This window comes from Haliotis rubra, unplaced genomic scaffold (assembly GCF_003918875.1).
Source record: "Haliotis rubra isolate DU_JTF1 unplaced genomic scaffold, ASM391887v1 Scf1637, whole genome shotgun sequence".
NCBI classification, from domain to species: Eukaryota; Metazoa; Mollusca; class Gastropoda; order Lepetellida; family Haliotidae; genus Haliotis; species Haliotis rubra.
In genome coordinates this window covers 119,297-137,615 of record NW_025765600.1, presented here as the reverse complement: position 1 = coordinate 137,615, position 18,319 = coordinate 119,297, and the positions used below count along the sequence as shown (strand labels likewise).

General features: G+C 42.1%; 1 protein-coding gene across 1 annotated transcript in view; it reads left to right on the top strand.

Annotated features, from left to right (window-relative positions):
- The first annotated feature begins 2,448 nt into the window (after positions 1 to 2,448).
- Positions 2,449 to 18,319, top strand: part of LOC124271819 — a 36,891-nt gene continuing 21,020 nt past the window's right edge. Inside the window, exon 1 of the mRNA XM_046706969.1 lies at positions 2,449 to 3,216. Coding sequence (XP_046562925.1) covers positions 2,603 to 3,216 — 614 coding nt within the window. The 5' untranslated portion in view covers positions 2,449 to 2,602. The remainder of the gene's footprint in view (positions 3,217 to 18,319) is intronic.

The following is an 18,319-nucleotide window of genomic DNA, read 5'->3' as shown; positions in this document are numbered from 1 at the left end:
ATCCCCACATGGGTGCACGGTGTGAAGCCCATTTCTGGTGTCCCCCTGCCGTGATGTTGCTGGAATATTGCTGAAAGCGGCGAAAACCAAAATCAGTCAGTCAGTTAGGGTAAGGGATTGATATAAGCATGTTTTATGCTTGTTTGCCAATCCCGTCATGATCACATGGATAGATGTGTTTAAACCAAAATAAGAACAAGTTATCTCTGAATGTTAACAATCTTGGATATGAACAAATTACCTTAGTTTTGTGTCATGACCAGTTGATAACATAAGAAAATAATAGGTATTACAAAACCTTAATGAATCAAATCGTTTTGATGTAATAAAGAATTGATGGACTGACTAGAATATCCTTATTCGTCTGATGTGTAATTACCATTTAGCACATTCCACAGGGAGAAACCTTTCGCATAGAAATATGATTCACATTGAATGCTATTAAATTTAGGACACATGAAGAAATAGTGGAATACATCCTCATAATCATGTGAAATCAGAAATGAAACGATTATATTTATCACTGTGTAAGTCACTGCATCCCACTCTAAGACGACAGTGTATTATTTGACAGAATGAACTACCAACATCTAGATCGAACATTGTATTGGTATCAACTTGTGGTGTGATTAGATTCTTGAACTGTCCAACAGAGAAACAAATTGTCACATTTAAGGTAGGTAATTTCACAGTTTAATTGTATCGGGCAAAAACGAATTGGCTTAATTGGTAGATTTGCATTTCATAGTGTGATAATTTTCATTAGGTGAAACTCTGCTGAGCCTTTCACAGATGCACATTGCTCTTTGGCAACACAGTTCTATAATGAATCAATTCTGATGAAATCAAGTCAAGCACATTTATCCATCACATAAATATTGCTTACTCGTATTGATTAGCCTGGTATGAGGACACATAACACTGATCATTCTTATTATCTGCCCTTTTCATTTTTACAAAAAGCTAATAAATTACATGTTTGTTCAATATTACGGTTCATAAACATCAAGAACAGATGATAATTCTGCCTTGTTTGAACAAATTTCAATTGTAAATTCTTCAACATCACAGTTGCTGAAGACTACATTTCTTAGCCATCCTTGTTGACTTCCTTCCTTGTATGCCGTCTAAGCATTATGCCATCAAGTCAGTGATATAAAAAAAAGATATAAAGTTCAGTCAATTTCAAGTGTGGTTTGACCAGCAAGTGAGTACGTTAATCCAGGGTTCCAAACAATAGATCCATTGTTAAGGTATGTTTTCACACTGATTAGACTCTCAGTAACTTTAGGCTCCTGCAACAAAAACATCTAGCAGCTTGATTAAACAGGTAGGTGCTATGTGTAGTAGTAGGTATGTAGGTCAGTAGGAATGTGCTCGGGTTTGTGTTTGCACACTAAACATCACAGACTGACAAAGACTAGCGTGTAAGGTGATGTAGACGGGGCTGGGAATCAATCGGAGAACAGTCTCTTCTTGTGGAGGTTCCCACATCCTGGGAGAAAGCTGTTCACATGTCACGTCCAGGTGTGGGAGGGGGTGAATATCGGTCAGCTGGTCAGTCTCTGCCAGTTGTTGTCACACACCTGGTAATATTGCTGAGATGATTACAGGTGGATGTGAGAGGGGGACATTGTCCTGGCTCATGGGCTCTTTGTTGTGTTAGTTTGTTCCCATCATATTTGACACTCTGCATTTTCATTTTGGAGTGAGTTGTTTGCTTCAGTGTTTACTGATGGTATGTTTGGGTTTACCCAAATCTGTAGGGGTTCATTATAGAAGGCTTTTGTTCAAGGAATTCTGCCTTGGTGTGCCGCTTTGAGATTTTTTAAAAGATTTAGTTTGACATTGTTTACAACTTCATAGTTTGTTTTGCAATTTTCAGGATATATTTGGGATCATGATATTGTAAAATAATTGTTGTTATTATAAATTGTCATAGGCTGTGCATTAGAGATACTGATTCTGGTACATTTTTTATACCTGTACATTAATCATGCTACTTTTATTGTGTAAATACATATATTTCATCCATAAACATGATAAATGAAAACCTGGTATTAATGTCATTATAACTATGAACCCCACATGAATAAATACAATCATCATATTTATATCCTTCATAAAGTATGATTTTCTTTTCAGACGTAACATCTAAGTGAAGATCATGGGAACTGCTCCTCCAAGCAGATCGGAGGGGTTCTTTTGTTCGTAAACGAGGCCGTAGCTTTAAGACTAAGGATGAGGACATATGTGCATATGGAACTCACAGTAGCATCGACAAGGAGGAGGATGAAGAAAGAGAGAAGTTGATGAGGACGGAGGAGCAGGCAGCCGATAAGGGTGTTGTCCCATCAGACAGCGGGATAGAGAGTCTGGGACCTTCTACTGATGAAAGTCAAGATGACACGCGCAAGAAGTGCAACCACCCGATATCAGAGAGCAGAGTCAGACGTCGTGCCAACACTGTGGACAAATCCAGTTGAAAAGTTCACCATGCAAATCAGAACCAGATACCTATTGTTCCTGTGGTCCAAGAAACGCCCGATTACATGCATGGCAGAAGAACCTTATATGCAAGACTCATCCTCATAGCCCCAAAATGTACCGCCATTCCGATATCATCGAAGTGAAATCTTCTCTGAGAAGGGGCAGGAGAAGGATACCAGAGAGAAGGTCCCAGTTCTCGTGCAAATCCTCTGACAGTTTAGACTATGCTGGTGCAATGCTTACCAGCATGGACAATGCCAAGAGTGTTGTGTCCGAAATATTTGGTGATGATGTGAGCTTAAGGGCACCACTTGCAGCATTTGATTCAGTTGATTGTCAACTTGATTCAGAGGATGCATCCCGCAGAGAGAGAACGGTCAGTCAGGTTGAAGACCTGACCAGTCATATATGTCAATGTGGAGGACAGTCAAACAAACAAAGTGAAACGGAACAGAACAATAAAGACAACCATCAAAACAAGTTTCAAAATTCACGCATCTCACCCGAACGAAGTGAAAGTTGCATAAACGGATTTACTGAGGATGTTTTGAGGAGTTCATTTACCAAGAAGGATATGGCTAGACCTTTGTTTTACAGTAGAGATGCACAGATGAATGGTAATATTTCTAGAAGTCAAGTTTATGGATGCAACGGCAAGGAAGAATTGTCCACATCTCTTAGTACTGTTTCTTTGAAGGATAGGATCTCAAGACCTAATTCTTTCAGGTAGGTATCAGACTATTACATCTAACAATACTCTTCATGTTCCTTTGTGAAAAGTGCTTTGATGTAGGGCTGGCTAAAAAGATCAATAATCAGCAGTATCATCCATTGGCAGAATTATTAATGATTACCAATATGAAAATTGTGTCATCAATAATATTCTGTAGTAATTTTTGTGATGAAATACATTAGTAATTTGCATACCGTGTACACAAAGTTACTTGTCCATTCATCAGCAGCTTTTAAAATATGGTCCCAGACATGTGTTTGTTTGTAATCCTTGTGTAAGGTCGTCACCACTTGGTAGTCATGTGAAATATCTTGATTTCTTTGGGACTTTCATTTCCTCTTTTGCTCAGTCACGTCTCCAATAATTATTGATAATCAATCAATGTTGTGGTAGTGCTTATCAATTTCTGTGATCTCTATTGATGGCCAGCCCTAGACAAAGACATGTTTCAGTAAAAGATGTTAATGTTTCTTGATATCAACATGAAGAGGAACAAAGTTTATGGATTGGCAACTTCTTTATTGCAAGAGTTGTCAATGAATAAAACATGTTCCTATTCATCATACCAGCTTCTAGATGCCACTTTAGACACTAAAAGGTGTTAAAGCCTACCCACCTCGCTGATGTGGAATCAATGACAAGCAGCTGTATGCTATTTTTTGGTTTGTTCGCCTGTACTCTGTTTCATTTTGCTAAGGACCCGTGAAGATCCGGGTTAGAATTGATTTTCAGTAACCCAGGTGTAGTGACGTGTCTGTGTTTCCTTCAATAATAACATAAGGGGACCAGTTAAGATCTGGGTTAGAATTGATCTTCAGTAACCCAGGTGTAGTGACATGTGTCTGTGTTTACTTCACTAATAACATACGGGGACCATTGAAGATCTGGGTTAGAACTGATCTTCAGTAACCCAGGTATAGTGACATGTGTCTGTGTTTACTTCACTAATAACATAAGAGGACCAGTGAAGATCCAGGTTAGAACTGATCTTCAGTAACCCAGGTGTAGTGACATGTGTCTGTGTTTACTTCACTAATAACATAAGGGGACCAGTGAAGATCTGGGTTAGAATTGATCTTCAGTAACCCAGGTGTAGTGACATGTGTCTACTTCACTAATAACATAAGGGGACCAGTGAAGATCCGGGTTAGAATTGATCTTCAGTAACCCAGGTGTAGTGACATGTGTCTGTGTTTACTTCACTAATAACATAAGGGGACCATTGAAGATCCGGGTTAGAATTGATCTTCAGTAACCCAGGTGTAGTGACATGTGTCTGTGTTTACTTCACTAATAACATAAGGGGACCAGTGAAGATCTGGGTTAGAATTGATCTTCAGTAACCCAGGTGTAGTGACATGTGTCTACTTCACTAATAACATAAGGGGACAAGTGAAGATCTGGGTTAGAATTGATCTTCAGTAACCCCAGGTGTAGTGACATGTGTCTACTTCACTAATAACATAAGGGGACCAGTGAAGATCTGGGTTAGAATTGATCTTCAGTAACCCAGGTGTAGTGACATGTGTCTACTTCACTAATAACATAAGGGGACCAGTGAAGATCTGGGTTAGAATTGATCTTCAGTAACCCAGGTGTAGTGACATGTGTCTACTTCACTAATAACATAAGGGACCAGTGAAGATCTGGGTTAGAATTGATCTTCAGTAACCCAGGTGTAGTGACATGTGTCTACTTCACTAATAACATAAGGGGACCATTGAAGATCCGGGTTAGAATTGATCTTCAGTAACCCAGGTGTAGTGACATGTGTCTGTGTTTACTTCACTAATAACATAAGGGGACCATTGAAGATCCGGGTTAGAATTGATCTTCAGTAACCCAGGTGTAGTGACATGTGTCTGTGTTTACTTCACTAATAACATAAGGGGACCAGTGAAGATCTGGGTTAGAATTGATCTTCAGTAACCCCAGGTGTAGTGACATGTGTCTACTTCACTAATAACATAAGGGGACAAGTGAAGATCTGGGTTAGAATTGATCTTCAGTAACCCAGGTGTAGTGACATGTGTTTACTTCACTAATAACATAAGGGGACCAGTGAAGATCTGGGTTAGAATTGATCTTCAGTAACCCAGGTGTAGTGACATGTGTCTACTTCACTAATAACATAAGGGGACCAGTGAAGATCTGGGTTAGAATTGATCTTCAGTAACCCAGGTGTAGTGACATGTGTCTACTTCACTAATAACATAAGGGGACCAGTGAAGATCTGGGTTAGAATTGATCTTCAGTAACCCCAGGTGTAGTGACATGTGTCTACTTCACTAATAACATAAGGGGACCAGTGAAGATCTGGGTTAGAATTGATCTTCCGTAACCCATGCTTGTCGTAAGAGGCGTCTTACAGGATCGGGTGGTTAGGCTCGCTGACTTGGTTGACACATGTCATCATATCCCAATTGTGTATATCAATGCTCGTGCTGTTGATCACTTGATTGTCTGGTCCAGACTCGATTATTTACAGATCGCAGCCTTATAATTGGCATATTTCTGAGTATGGCATTAAACCGCCAACCAGATGCCACTTAAATAGTTAGATATGAACAAAGCTTGGCAACATTCTTCAGTAAAGCAATAAAAGTATCAGGGAAGCTTGTAAAACGGTGTAAGGTTCTTAAAACATACAGAATTTGTCTTGATTCCATAACAGATAAGCAGGAAGCAGTAGGAGCTGAGTTGGTTACTGTGGTCAGCTTCTGTCAGTGTAACACAAGGATATCATTGTTTATGGAAGGAGTTAATGTATATATTAGCCTCATATCATGGAGTCATAATGGGGTGGTCATATATTAGCCTCATATCATGGAGTCATAATGGGGTGGTCATGTGTCAGCTGGCAATAAGATCTAGGACCATTATTTAGGAGGCAGTAATGTCCTAATGTCAAACTCAATACAAATGGGCTTCATCATCATCTTTGGTCACTGACAGGAGTGACAGGGAATGGCAGCATATTGCAGAACAATGAATTGAGTAACATTGGACGGTGTGACAGGGCAGTTAGGGTGAAACGGTATACTGTGGTATTAGTAGAACGGCAGTATTTTGCCTTTGGTTCTGTATACCGTAATGCAATCCAAAAATTTAGTATTTTCTTTTTTCGTACCATCATTTTATTAACCTTTTTAAATGACAGTTTTGTTAATTCAAAATAACAAACATTATGGTTATTTTTTTCTGATGTTATTGAACAATGTAAGGTTTGGCTACGTACACCAGACCCGCCACTGCGACGATGGCTGCCCACAGCTCGTGTTGTCAAGTTTCTTCATTATGATCATATTTCATATACCGAACGGAACGGACCGAACCGAAGGCCTTGTACCACAATATGTACCGTACCATGATATGAGTGTACTGTTTCACCCTTAAGGCTATTTGCAATTACGTGTATGCCATTGTTATTCATGTTAGTTGTGTTTGAACCAAACGTCATCGAAAAGATACTGATGATAATGTAACCTGAGATGTCGTTGGGACGTGGATCAGTTCTAGGTGATATTTATTTGTTGTCTATTTCAATATGCAGCAAGTTCTAATTTATCTTAAGCAATGTTTCATTCTACATTATGCATATAACTTGTGCAGTGAGATACTAATTGATGTCTGTACTGACACCACTTATCATGCATATGCTGAAATATAACAGTGAATCTCAAACCAGTTTAGACCTGATTCATGCCATAACATTCATATTGTCAAACACGTGTGACATTTGTAGAGTCCTCTGAAATTGAATGAATCTATGTTCGTTGGCTTGCTTTCCTTAAATGACACGGGGCAGTGGGGTAGCCTAGTGGTTAAAGCGTTCGCTCATCACTCCGAAGACCCTGTTTGATTCCCCACATGGGTACAATGTGTGAAGTCCATTTCTGGTGTCCCCCACTGTGATATTGCTGGAATACTGCTAAAAGCAGCGTAAAACCCAACTCACTTCTACAATGATACAGATAGGATAGGTTAGGGATCTTATTAACACTTACAATTATTGTGCCCTGGTCTTCATGTCCAGTCATTGTCTATCACACAGTTTCTGACTGGATGCAACAAAACTCACCTGTGCATTTGGAGACATTAAGACTTGGTCATCATGTTCAGGATTAATCACTTTGTTGGTTTACGCAATCAGTGGTCCCTATAGCAAGTGTACGTTAATTATTTAGGTACCTTTTGATTTAGATTATTGATTGTAACTTTGCATGCTTTATGAGACGTACCTGCTCTGCAGCAATATTCAGGGAGAGGGTGCGGATTTGGAATTCATTAACCTTTTAATAATCTGATCCATAATTGACAAAATAAAATGTTCTTTCAAATGTTTCTGATGTTTGAAATGAATCGATAATCATTACAGAGATTTATTTAGACTTGCTCCAAGGGCAATATTTGGCCCCAACTCACATAGTAATCAGGTTTATGTTCAAACTTAAGTTGTTTTGTGATTAAGTTGTTACATTCATTTTGTTCAGTTGTTAATACAGTCTGTTTGAGTTAAAACCTGACCAATGAATTGCACTCTAACTCAAAAACAAATAATCGTAAATGACTCGAACCAATGCCAAAGCGTTTGTGATGACTTTACAGCGATCTTGGAAAGTCAGGAAGTCAACAGTGCTAGGACGCATATGATGCAGTCATCTATGTTTGTCTGTATTTTGAAATCAAATTGATATTGTAATCAAATCACTCACTAGACTAACGCTTAGTCTCTGAATATATATACTTTTGATAGAAACAAACAATTCCTTTAAAATTGAAGAAAGACTCCCAGTGAGATGAGGATCCTGAACTTGAGGGAATCTAGACTTGCTTCATTAAGAGCTTTAGCATTGCAGAAATGGCTAGGCTAGGGAAAATAATAGGGCCAGGGTCTGTGAGACAGATTTATGATCACTCATTTACTATACTGCCAGCATCACTGACAAATGGCTCCAATCTTATAATTGGTTAATCTGTCTCAGAATGTAATGGCTTGTCAGATGTTATGCGTACAATGTCGTAACACTAAGTCTGAACAATGATGAAGTGAAATGAAGCTAGCGTGGCCTGACACTTTAAGGTCACTCTTGTGGTCAGCAGCCATCATGGGTGTAATTCAATCATGGAACTGGGCAGTTGGATTTCCATTAGCAATGTCAGCATGGGACCATCATGTCCACTGTCAGCTGTCAGCACTATTACAGACAGACATACTCATTCATCACCTGATGGACAGTGGACATTATAAGTTGTTCACTTGTCACGAGGGGGGCATGGGTTGATGTACCCTCCATGTTTGTTTATGTTCCCGGAGCCGGAAGGGCGAGTGGAACATAAACAAACATGGAGGGTACATCAACCCATGGGCCCTGAGGGACCAGTGAACAACATATTTATCTTACTGAACACCTTAATGTTAATTTTGAATTGTTTGAAGCACAGGTACAAATCTTTTTGCAGCCATCGCCAAATTTTACTGACAAGAAAAACAGACTTAGAGTTATCTCCCTTCCATCGATTTGCATTTGCAAAACATCGGTAATATCCGTACATCATACGTGATTCAATGATATTCAAGATAAAGAATTACTACCATGAAGTACCAAATGAGTTGCCATTGACAGCAGGGTACATTGAAATGTTGCTCGCTTGTAAGCGGGGTACATTGAAAATAATAGAAGAGCGCTCAGCCATTTAGAAAGCGACATTTATGTGATAAATCAGCATCTCTTCAGATTGATGATGTTGAGGAGTATGATTGTAACTGTTGAAGAGACAGAATGAAACCATTCTGAAACATTGTAGATAATAGCTGATTACCCCTCAGCTTTACTCTGTCTCACAGTCCCTGAACCACAGTATTTTCCCTAATGCCAAGCCCTCCCTGCAATGCTAAAGTCATAAATGAAGCAAGTCTACATTTCCCCAGTTGGGAGGTTCCGAATCTCCCAACTCACTTGGACTTTTTTTCAATGTTAATGGGTTTATTTGTTACTATCAAAATTATATATATTGAGGGACAAAGCGTCAGTCTACCCTCAGCTATGTTCACCTTATTCCATGAGAGTGGTTTCTGTTCCTTTGACATCACAGCACAGTGAACAGGCGTTTCTCTTGTTTGTAAACAACACACTCAATCAGCAATAATCACTAATTGTCCTAAATATTTGATGTGTGGACTTCACAAACTGCTTTGTGTTATATATCTTCACTACAACTCAACAGTGAGCTGTATGGCAGTGTAGCTTAACTCTTCAAAGTGACCGTATCGCCAGCTCTCAAGGATAAATATCCTGGTGAATAATAAATATACTGTTTCATGCTGTAGGTGAGTTCCTAATGACAGTAAAATATTTCATGACAAGTTTGTCGAAGTGAATTGACTCATCCAAATTGAAACAGTTGACCAAAACACATGAATGGACTGTGTACGTTGTGACGATGTGACTTGACTCTCCACAGATAACTATAGGTAGGAGAGTGGACTGTGTACGTTGTGACGATGTGACTTGACTCTCCACAGATAACTATAGGTAGGAGAGTGGACTGTGTAAGTTGTGACGATGTGACTTGACTCTCCACAGATAACTATAGGTAGGAGAGTGGACTGTAAGTTAGCAGTTGACTTGACCTCCACAGATAATGCCCATAGAGTAGATGTGACTTGACTCTCCACAGATAACTATAGGTAGGAGAGTGGACTGTGTACGTTGTGACGATGTGACTTGACTCTCCACAGATAACTATAGGTAGGAGAGTGGACTGTGTAAGTTGTGACGATGTGACTTGACTCTCCACAGATAACTATAGGTAGGAGAGTGGACTGTGTAAGTTGTGACGATGTGACTTGACTCTCCACAGATAACTATAGGTAGGAGAGTGGACTGTGTACGTTGTGACGATGTGACTTGACTCTCCACAGATAACTATAGGTAGGAGAGTGGACTGTGTACGTTGTGACGATGTGACTTGACTCTCCACAGATAACTATAGGTAGGAGAGTGGACTGTGTACGTTGTGACGATGTGACTTGACTCTCCACAGATAACTATAGGTAGGAGAGTGGACTGTGTACGCTAGACGTTGACTGATAACTATAGGTAGGAGAGTGGACTGGCACGATGTGACTTGACTCTCCACAGATAACTATAGGTAGGAGAGTGGACTGTGTACGTTGTGACGATGTGACTTGACTCTCCACAGATAACTATAGGTAGGAGAGTGGACTGTGTAAGTTGTGACGATGTGACTTGACTCTCCACAGATAACTATAGGTAGGAGAGTGGACTGTGCACGTTGTACGATGTGACTTGACTCTCCACAGATAACTATAGGTAGGAGAGTGGACTGTGCACGTGACTCTTGACGATGTGACTTGACTCTCCACAGATAACTATAGGTAGGAGAGTGGACTGTGTGTTGTGACGTTGTGACGATGTGACTTGACTCTCCACAGATAACTATAGGTAGGAGAGTGGACTGTGTGCAAGTTGTGACGATGTGACTTGACTCTCCACAGATAACTATAGGTAGGAGAGTGGACTGTGTGACTGTGCACGTTAGACGATGTGACTTGACTCTCCACAGATAACTATAGGTAGGAGAGTGGACTGTGTAATGCGTTGTGACGATGTGACTTGACTCTCCACAGATAACTATAGGTAGAGTGGAGTGGACTGTGTTGCTCTCCACAGACAACTATAGGTGGGAGAGATGTGACTTGACTCTCCACAGATAACTATAGGTGCGGAGAGTGGACTGTGTGCGTTGTGACTGATGTGACTTGACTCTCCACAGATAACTATAGGTAGGAGAGTGGACTGTGTACGACGTTGTGACGATGTGACTTGACTCTCCACAGATAACTATAGATAGGAGAGTGGACTGTGACTCACGAAGAACTAGACGATGTGACTTGACTCTCCACAGATAACTATAGGTAGGAGAGTGGACTGTGTAAGCTTGTGACGATGTGACTTGACTCTCCACAGATAACTATAGGTAGGAGAGTGGACTGTGTAAGCCAGTGACGATGTGACTTGACTCTCCACAGATAACTATAGGTAGGAGAGTGGACTGTGTACGTTGTGGACGATGTGACTTGACTCTCCACAGATAACTATAGGTAGGAGAGTGGACTGTGTAAGTTGACGATACGATGTGACTTGACTCTCCACAGATAACTATAGGTAGGAGAGTGGACTGTGTACGTTGTGACGATGTGACTTGACTCTCCACAGATAACTATAGGTAGGAGAGTGGACTGTGTGCGTATAATTTGACGTGACGATGTGACTTGACTCTCCACAGATAACTATAGGTAGGAGAGTGGACTGTGTACGTTGTGACGATGTGACTTGACTCTCCACAGATAACTATAGGTAGGAGAGTGGACTGTGTAAGTTGTGGACGATGTGACTTGACTCTCCACAGATAACTATAGGTAGGAGAGTGGACTGTGTAAGTTGTGACGATGTGACTTGACTCTCCACAGATAACTATAGGTAGGAGAGTGGACTGTGTAAGTTAGACGTAGGACGTTTGACTTGACTCTCCCACAGATAACTATAGGTAGGAGGAGTGGACTGTAGGTGACTTGACTCCACAGATAACTATAGGTAGGAGAGTGGACTGTGTAAGTTGTGGCGATGTGACTTGACTCTCCACAGATAACTATAGGTAGGAGAGTGGACTGTGTACGCTAGTGGCGATGTGACTTGACTCTCCACAGATAACTATAGGTAGGAGAGTGGACTGTGTAAGTTGTGACGATGTGACTTGACTCTCCACAGATAACTATAGGTAGGAGAAGTGGACTGTGTAAGTTGTGACGATGTGACTTGACTCTCCACAGATAACTATAGGTAGGAGAGTGGACTGTGTAAGTTGTGACGATGTGACTTGACTCTCCACAGATAACTATAGGTAGAGAGTGGACTGTGTAAGTTGTGGCGATGTGACTTGACTCTCCACAGATAACTATAGGTAGGAGAGTGGACTGTGTTGTGACGATGTGACTTGACTCTCCACAGATAACTATAGGTAGGAGAGTGGACTGTGCGTTGTGACGATGTGACTTGACTCTCCACAGATAACTATAGGTAGGAGAGTGGACTGTGTAAGTTGTGACGATGTGACTTGACTCTCCACAGATAACTATAGGTAGGAGAGTGGACTGCGTAAGCCAGACGATGTGACTTGACTCTCCACAGATAACTATAGGTAGGAGAGTGACTGTGTAAGTTTCAGACGATGCGACTTGACTCTCCACAGATAACCATATAGTGAGAGGACTGTGTAAGTTGTGATGATGACTCTCCACAGATAACTATAGGTAGGAGAACGGACTGTGCAAGCACAGATCGATGACTGACTCTCCACAGATAACCATAGGCAGGAGATGGACTCGTGTAAGTTGTGACGATGCGACTTGACTCTCCACAGATAACCATATATGAGAGTGGACTGTGATCTACGCACTTGATGCGACTCGACTCCACAGATGACTATAGGTAGAGCGGACCCGTACGAAAGACGATGCGACTCTGACCTCCGCAAGATAACCAGGTAGAGACCGACCGTGCATAGCTGGCACGCTGTGACTTGACCTCTCCGTCAGACAACCGCGCGTACGTGACCAAACTTGCCGTGACGATCGCGACTCGACCCACAGATAACCTATAGGCAGGAGAGTGGACTGTGCAAGCCAGGTGACGATGCGACTTGACCTCCACAGATAACTATGGGCAGGAGAGTGGAAGCTTGCAAGCCAGACGATGCGACTCTGACTCTCCACCAGACAACTATAGGCAGGAGAGCGGACTGTGTAAGTTGCGACGATGTGACTTGACTCTCCACAGATAACTATAGGTAGGAGAGCGGACTGTGCAGCCTGTGACGATGTGACTTGACTCTCCACAGATAACCATAGGTAGGAGAGTGGACTGTGTAAGTTGACGATGTGACTTGACTCTCCACAGATAACTATAGTAGGAGAGTGGACTGTGTAAGTTGTGACGATGTGACTTGACTCTCCACAGATAACTATAGGTAGGAGAGTGGACTGTGTAAGTTGTGACGATGTGACTTGACTCTCCACAGATAACTATAGGTAGGAGAGTGGACTGTGTAAGTTGTGACGATGTGACTTGACTCTCCACAGATAACTATAGGTAGGAGAGTGGACTGTGTAAGTTGTGACGATGTGACTTGACTCTCCACAGATAACTATAGGTAGGAGAGTGGACTGTGTAAGTTGTGACGATGTGACTTGACTCTCCACAGATAACTATAGGTAGGAGAGTGGACTGTGTAAGTTGTGACGATGTGACTTGACTCTCCACAGATAACTATAGGTAGGAGAGTGGACTGTGCACGCTAGTTGATCGATGATGTGACTTGACTCTCCACAGATAACTATAGGTAGGAGAGTGGACTGTGTAAGTTGTGACGATGTGACTTGACTCTCCACAGATAACTATAGGTAGGAGAGTGGACTGTGTAAGTTTGTGACGATGTGACTTGACTCTCCACAGATAACTATAGGTAGGAGAGTGGACTGTGTGTTGTGATCGATGTGACTCTGACTCTCCACAGATAACTATAGGTAAGGAGAGTGTGACTGTGCACGCGAGACGATGTGACTGACTTCCACAGATAGACTATATCGCAGGAGAGGAGGACTGTGCACGCGCAGACGATGTGACTTGACTCTCCACAGATAACTATAGGTAGAGAATGGACTGCGTGCGTTGCCAGATGTGACGGACTGACTCTCCACAGATAACTTCTCGGTAGAGAATATTTATGTAAGTTGTGATCGATGTGACTTGACTCTCCACAGATAACTATAGGTAGAGAGGGACTGTGTGGCGTTGTGATCGTACGTGACTTATGACTCTCCACAGATAACTATAGGTAGGAGAGAGTGGACTTGTACGCCAGATTGATGTGACTTGACTCTCCACAGATAACTATAGGTAGGAGAATGGACTGTGTAAGCCAGACGATGTGACTTGACTCTCCACAGATAACTATAGGTAGGAGAATGGACTGTGTAAGTTGCCAGACGATGTGACTTGACCTCTCAGGCACAGATAACTATAGGTAGGAGAGTGGACTGTGTAACGTTGTGCCGTGATGTGACTTGACTCTCCACAGATAACTATAGGTAGGAGAGTGACTGTGTAGTGACTGACTGACTCTCCACAGCTAACTATAGGCGGAGAGTGGACTGACTTGACTCTCCACAGATAACTATAGGTAGGAGAGTGGACTGTGTAAGTTGTGACGATGTGACTTGACTCTCCACAGATAACTATAGGTAGGAGAGTGGACTGTGTAAGTTAGTGGATGTGTGACTTGACTCTCCACAGATAACTATAGGTAGGAGAGTGGACTGTGGCGATTCATGTGACTTGACTCTCCACAGATAACTATAGGTAGGAGAGTGTGACTGTGATGTGACTGTGACTTGACTCCACAGATAACTATAGGTAGGAGAGTGGACTGTGTAAGTTGACGACGTGTGACTTGACTCTCCACAGATAACTATAGGTAGGAGAGTGGACTGTGTAAGTTGTGACGATGTGACTTGACTCTCCACAGATAACTATAGGTAGGAGAGTGGACTGTGTAAGTTGTGACGATGTGACTTGACTCTCCACAGATAACTATAGGTAGGAGAGTGGACTGTGTAAGTTGTGACGATGTGACTTGACTCTCCACAGATAACTATAGGTAGGAGAGTGGACTGTGTAAGCTTGTGACTTGATGTGACTTGACTCTCCACAGATAACTATAGGTAGGAGAGTGGACTGTGTAATTGTGAGACGATGTGACTTGACTCTCCACAGATAACTATAGGTAGGAGAGTGGACTGTGTCACGTTGTGGCGATGTGACTTGACTCTCCACAGATAACTATAGGTAGGAGAGTGGACTGTGTAAGTTGTGACGATGTGACTTGACTCTCCACAGATAACTATAGGTAGGAGAGTGGACTGTGTAAGTTGTGGCGATGTGACTTGACTCTCCACAGATAACTATAGGTAGGAGAGTGGACTGTGTAAAGTTGTTGACGATGTGACTTGACTCTCCACAGATAACTATAGGTAGGAGAGTGGACTGTGTGCGTTGTGGCGATGTGACTTGACTCTCCACAGATAACTATAGGTAGGAGAGTGGACTGTGTAGTTGTGGCGATGTGACTTGACTCTCCACAGATAACTATAGGTAGGAGAATGGACTGTGTGCGTTGTGATGATGTGACTTGACTCTCCACAGATAACTATAGGTAGGAGAGTGGACTGTGTGCGTTGATGACGATGTGACTTGACTCTCCACAGATAACTATAGGTAGGAGAAGTGGACTGTGTAAGTTGTGACGATGATGTGACTTGACTCTCTTCAGATAACTATAGGTAGGAGAGTGGACTGTGTGGATTGTGGCGATGTGACTTGACTCTCCACAGATAACTATAGGTAGGAGAGTGGACTGTGTAAGTTGTGGCGATGTGTGACTTGACTCTCCACAGATAACTATAGGTAGGAGAGTGGACTGTGTAAGTTGTGACGATGTGACTTGACTCTCCACAGATAACTATAGGTAGGAGAGTGGACTGTGTAAGTTGTGACGATGTGACTTGACTCTCCACAGATAACTATAGGTAGGAGAGTGGACTGTGTAAGTTGTGACGATGTGACTTGACTCTCCACAGATAACTATAGGTAGGAGAGTGGACTGTGTAAGTTGTGACGATGTGACTTGACTCTCCACAGATAACTATAGGTAGGAGAGTGGACTGTGTAAGTTGTGACGATGTGACTTGACTCTCCACAGATAACTATAGGTAGGAGAGTGGACTGTGTAAGTTGTGACGATGTGACTTGACTCTCCACAGATAACTATAGGTAGGAGAGTGGACTGTGTCAAGTTGTGGCGATGTGACTTGACTCTCCACACAGATAACTATAGGTAGGAGAGTGGACTGTGTACGTTGTGACGATGTGACTTGACTCTCCAGATAACTATAGGTAGGAGAGTGGACTGTGTAAGTTGTGACGATGTGACTTGACTCTCCACAGATAACTATAGGTAGGAGAGTGGACTGTGTAAGTTGTGGCGATGTGACTTGACTCTCCACAGATAACTATAGGTAGGAGAGTGGACTGTGTAATGCCAGACGATGTGACTTGACTCTCCACAGATAACTATAGGTAGGAGAGTGGACTGTGTAAGTTGTGACGATGTGACTTGACTCTCCACAGATAACTATAGGTAGGAGAGTGGACTGTGTAAGTTGTGACGATGTGACTTGACTCTCCACAGATAACTATAGGTAGGAGAGTGGACTGTGTACGTTGTGGCGATGTGACTTGACTCTCCACAGATAACTATAGGTAGGAGAGTGGACTGTGTAAGTTGACGATGTGACTTGACTCTCCACAGATAACTATAGGTAGGAGAGTGGACTGTGTATCGCTGTGTGACGATGTGACTTGACTCTCCACAGATAACTATAGGTAGGAGAGTGGACTGTGTAAGTTGTGACGATGTGACTTGACTCTCCACAGATAACTATAGGTAGGAGAGTGGACTGTGTAATGCTGACGATGTGACTTGACTCTCCACAGATAACTATAGGTAGGAGAGTGGACTGTGTAAGTTGTGACGATGTGACTTGACTCTCCACAGATAACTATAGGTAGGAGAGTGGACTGTGTACGTTGTGACGATGTGACTTGACTCTCCACAGATAACTATAGGTAGGAGAGTGGACTGTGTACGTTGTGACGATGTGACTTGACTCTCCACAGATAACTATAGGTAGGAGAGTGGACTGTGTACGTTGTGACGATGTGACTTGACTCTCCACAGATAACTATAGGTAGGAGAGTGGACTGTGTACGTTGTGACGATGTGACTTGACTCTCCACAGATAACTATAGGTAGGAGAGTGGACTGTGTAAGTTGTGACGATGTGACTTGACTCTCCACAGATAACTATAGGTAGGAGAGTGGACTGTGTAAGTTGTGACGATGTGACTTGACTCTCCACAGATAACTATAGGTAGGAGAGTGGACTGTGTAAGTTGTGACGATGTGACTTGACTCTCCACAGATAACTATAGGTAGGAGAGTGGACTGTGTAAGTTGTGACGATGTGACTTGACTCTCCACAGATAACTATAGGTAGGAGAATGGACTGTGTAAGTTGTGACGATGTGACTTGACTCTCCACAGATAACTATAGGTAGGAGAGTGGACTGTGTAAGTTGTGACGATGTGACTTGACTCTCCACAGATAACTATAGGTAGGAGAGTGGACTGTGTAAGTTGTGACGATGTGACTTGACTCTCCACAGATAACTATAGGTAGGAGAATGGACTGTGTGCTTGTGGCGATGTGACTTGACTCTCCACAGATAACTATAGGTAGGAGAGTGGACTGTGTAAGTTGTGACGATGTGACTTGACTCTCCACAGATAACTATAGGTAGGAGAGTGGACTGTGTAAGTTGTGACGATGTGACTTGACTCTCCACAGATAACTATAGGTAGGAGAGTGGACTGTGTAAGTTGTGACGATGTGACTTGACTCTCCACAGATAACTATAGATAGGAGAGTGGACTGTGTACGTTGTGACGATGTGACTTGACTCTCCACAGATAACTATAGGTAGGAGAGTGGACTGTGTAACGTACGTTGTGACGATGTGACTTGACTCTCCACAGATAACTATAGGTAGGAGAGTGGACTGTGTAAGTTGTGACGATGTGACTTGACTCTCCACAGATAACTATAGGTAGGTAGGAGAATGACAAGGTTCATGTCACTAAGTCATATCTATACTGTTATCTAGGATTTGATAAACACTGTCTCTAATCTGGCAGTTATGCTTTTTTAACACTCTGAGTAAAGGTTTGACATGACTCTCAGAAATTGTTTTATGCATGTTCTAAAAGCACTGAAGCATTAAAGTACTGTCCCGCGATGTTAAATGTCCACAAGCTCCATCTACATTGGCCATGTTAAAAATGTAGTACAATGAAAGACCCCAGATAGCAATGATATGTTGGCCCATAGTTGGC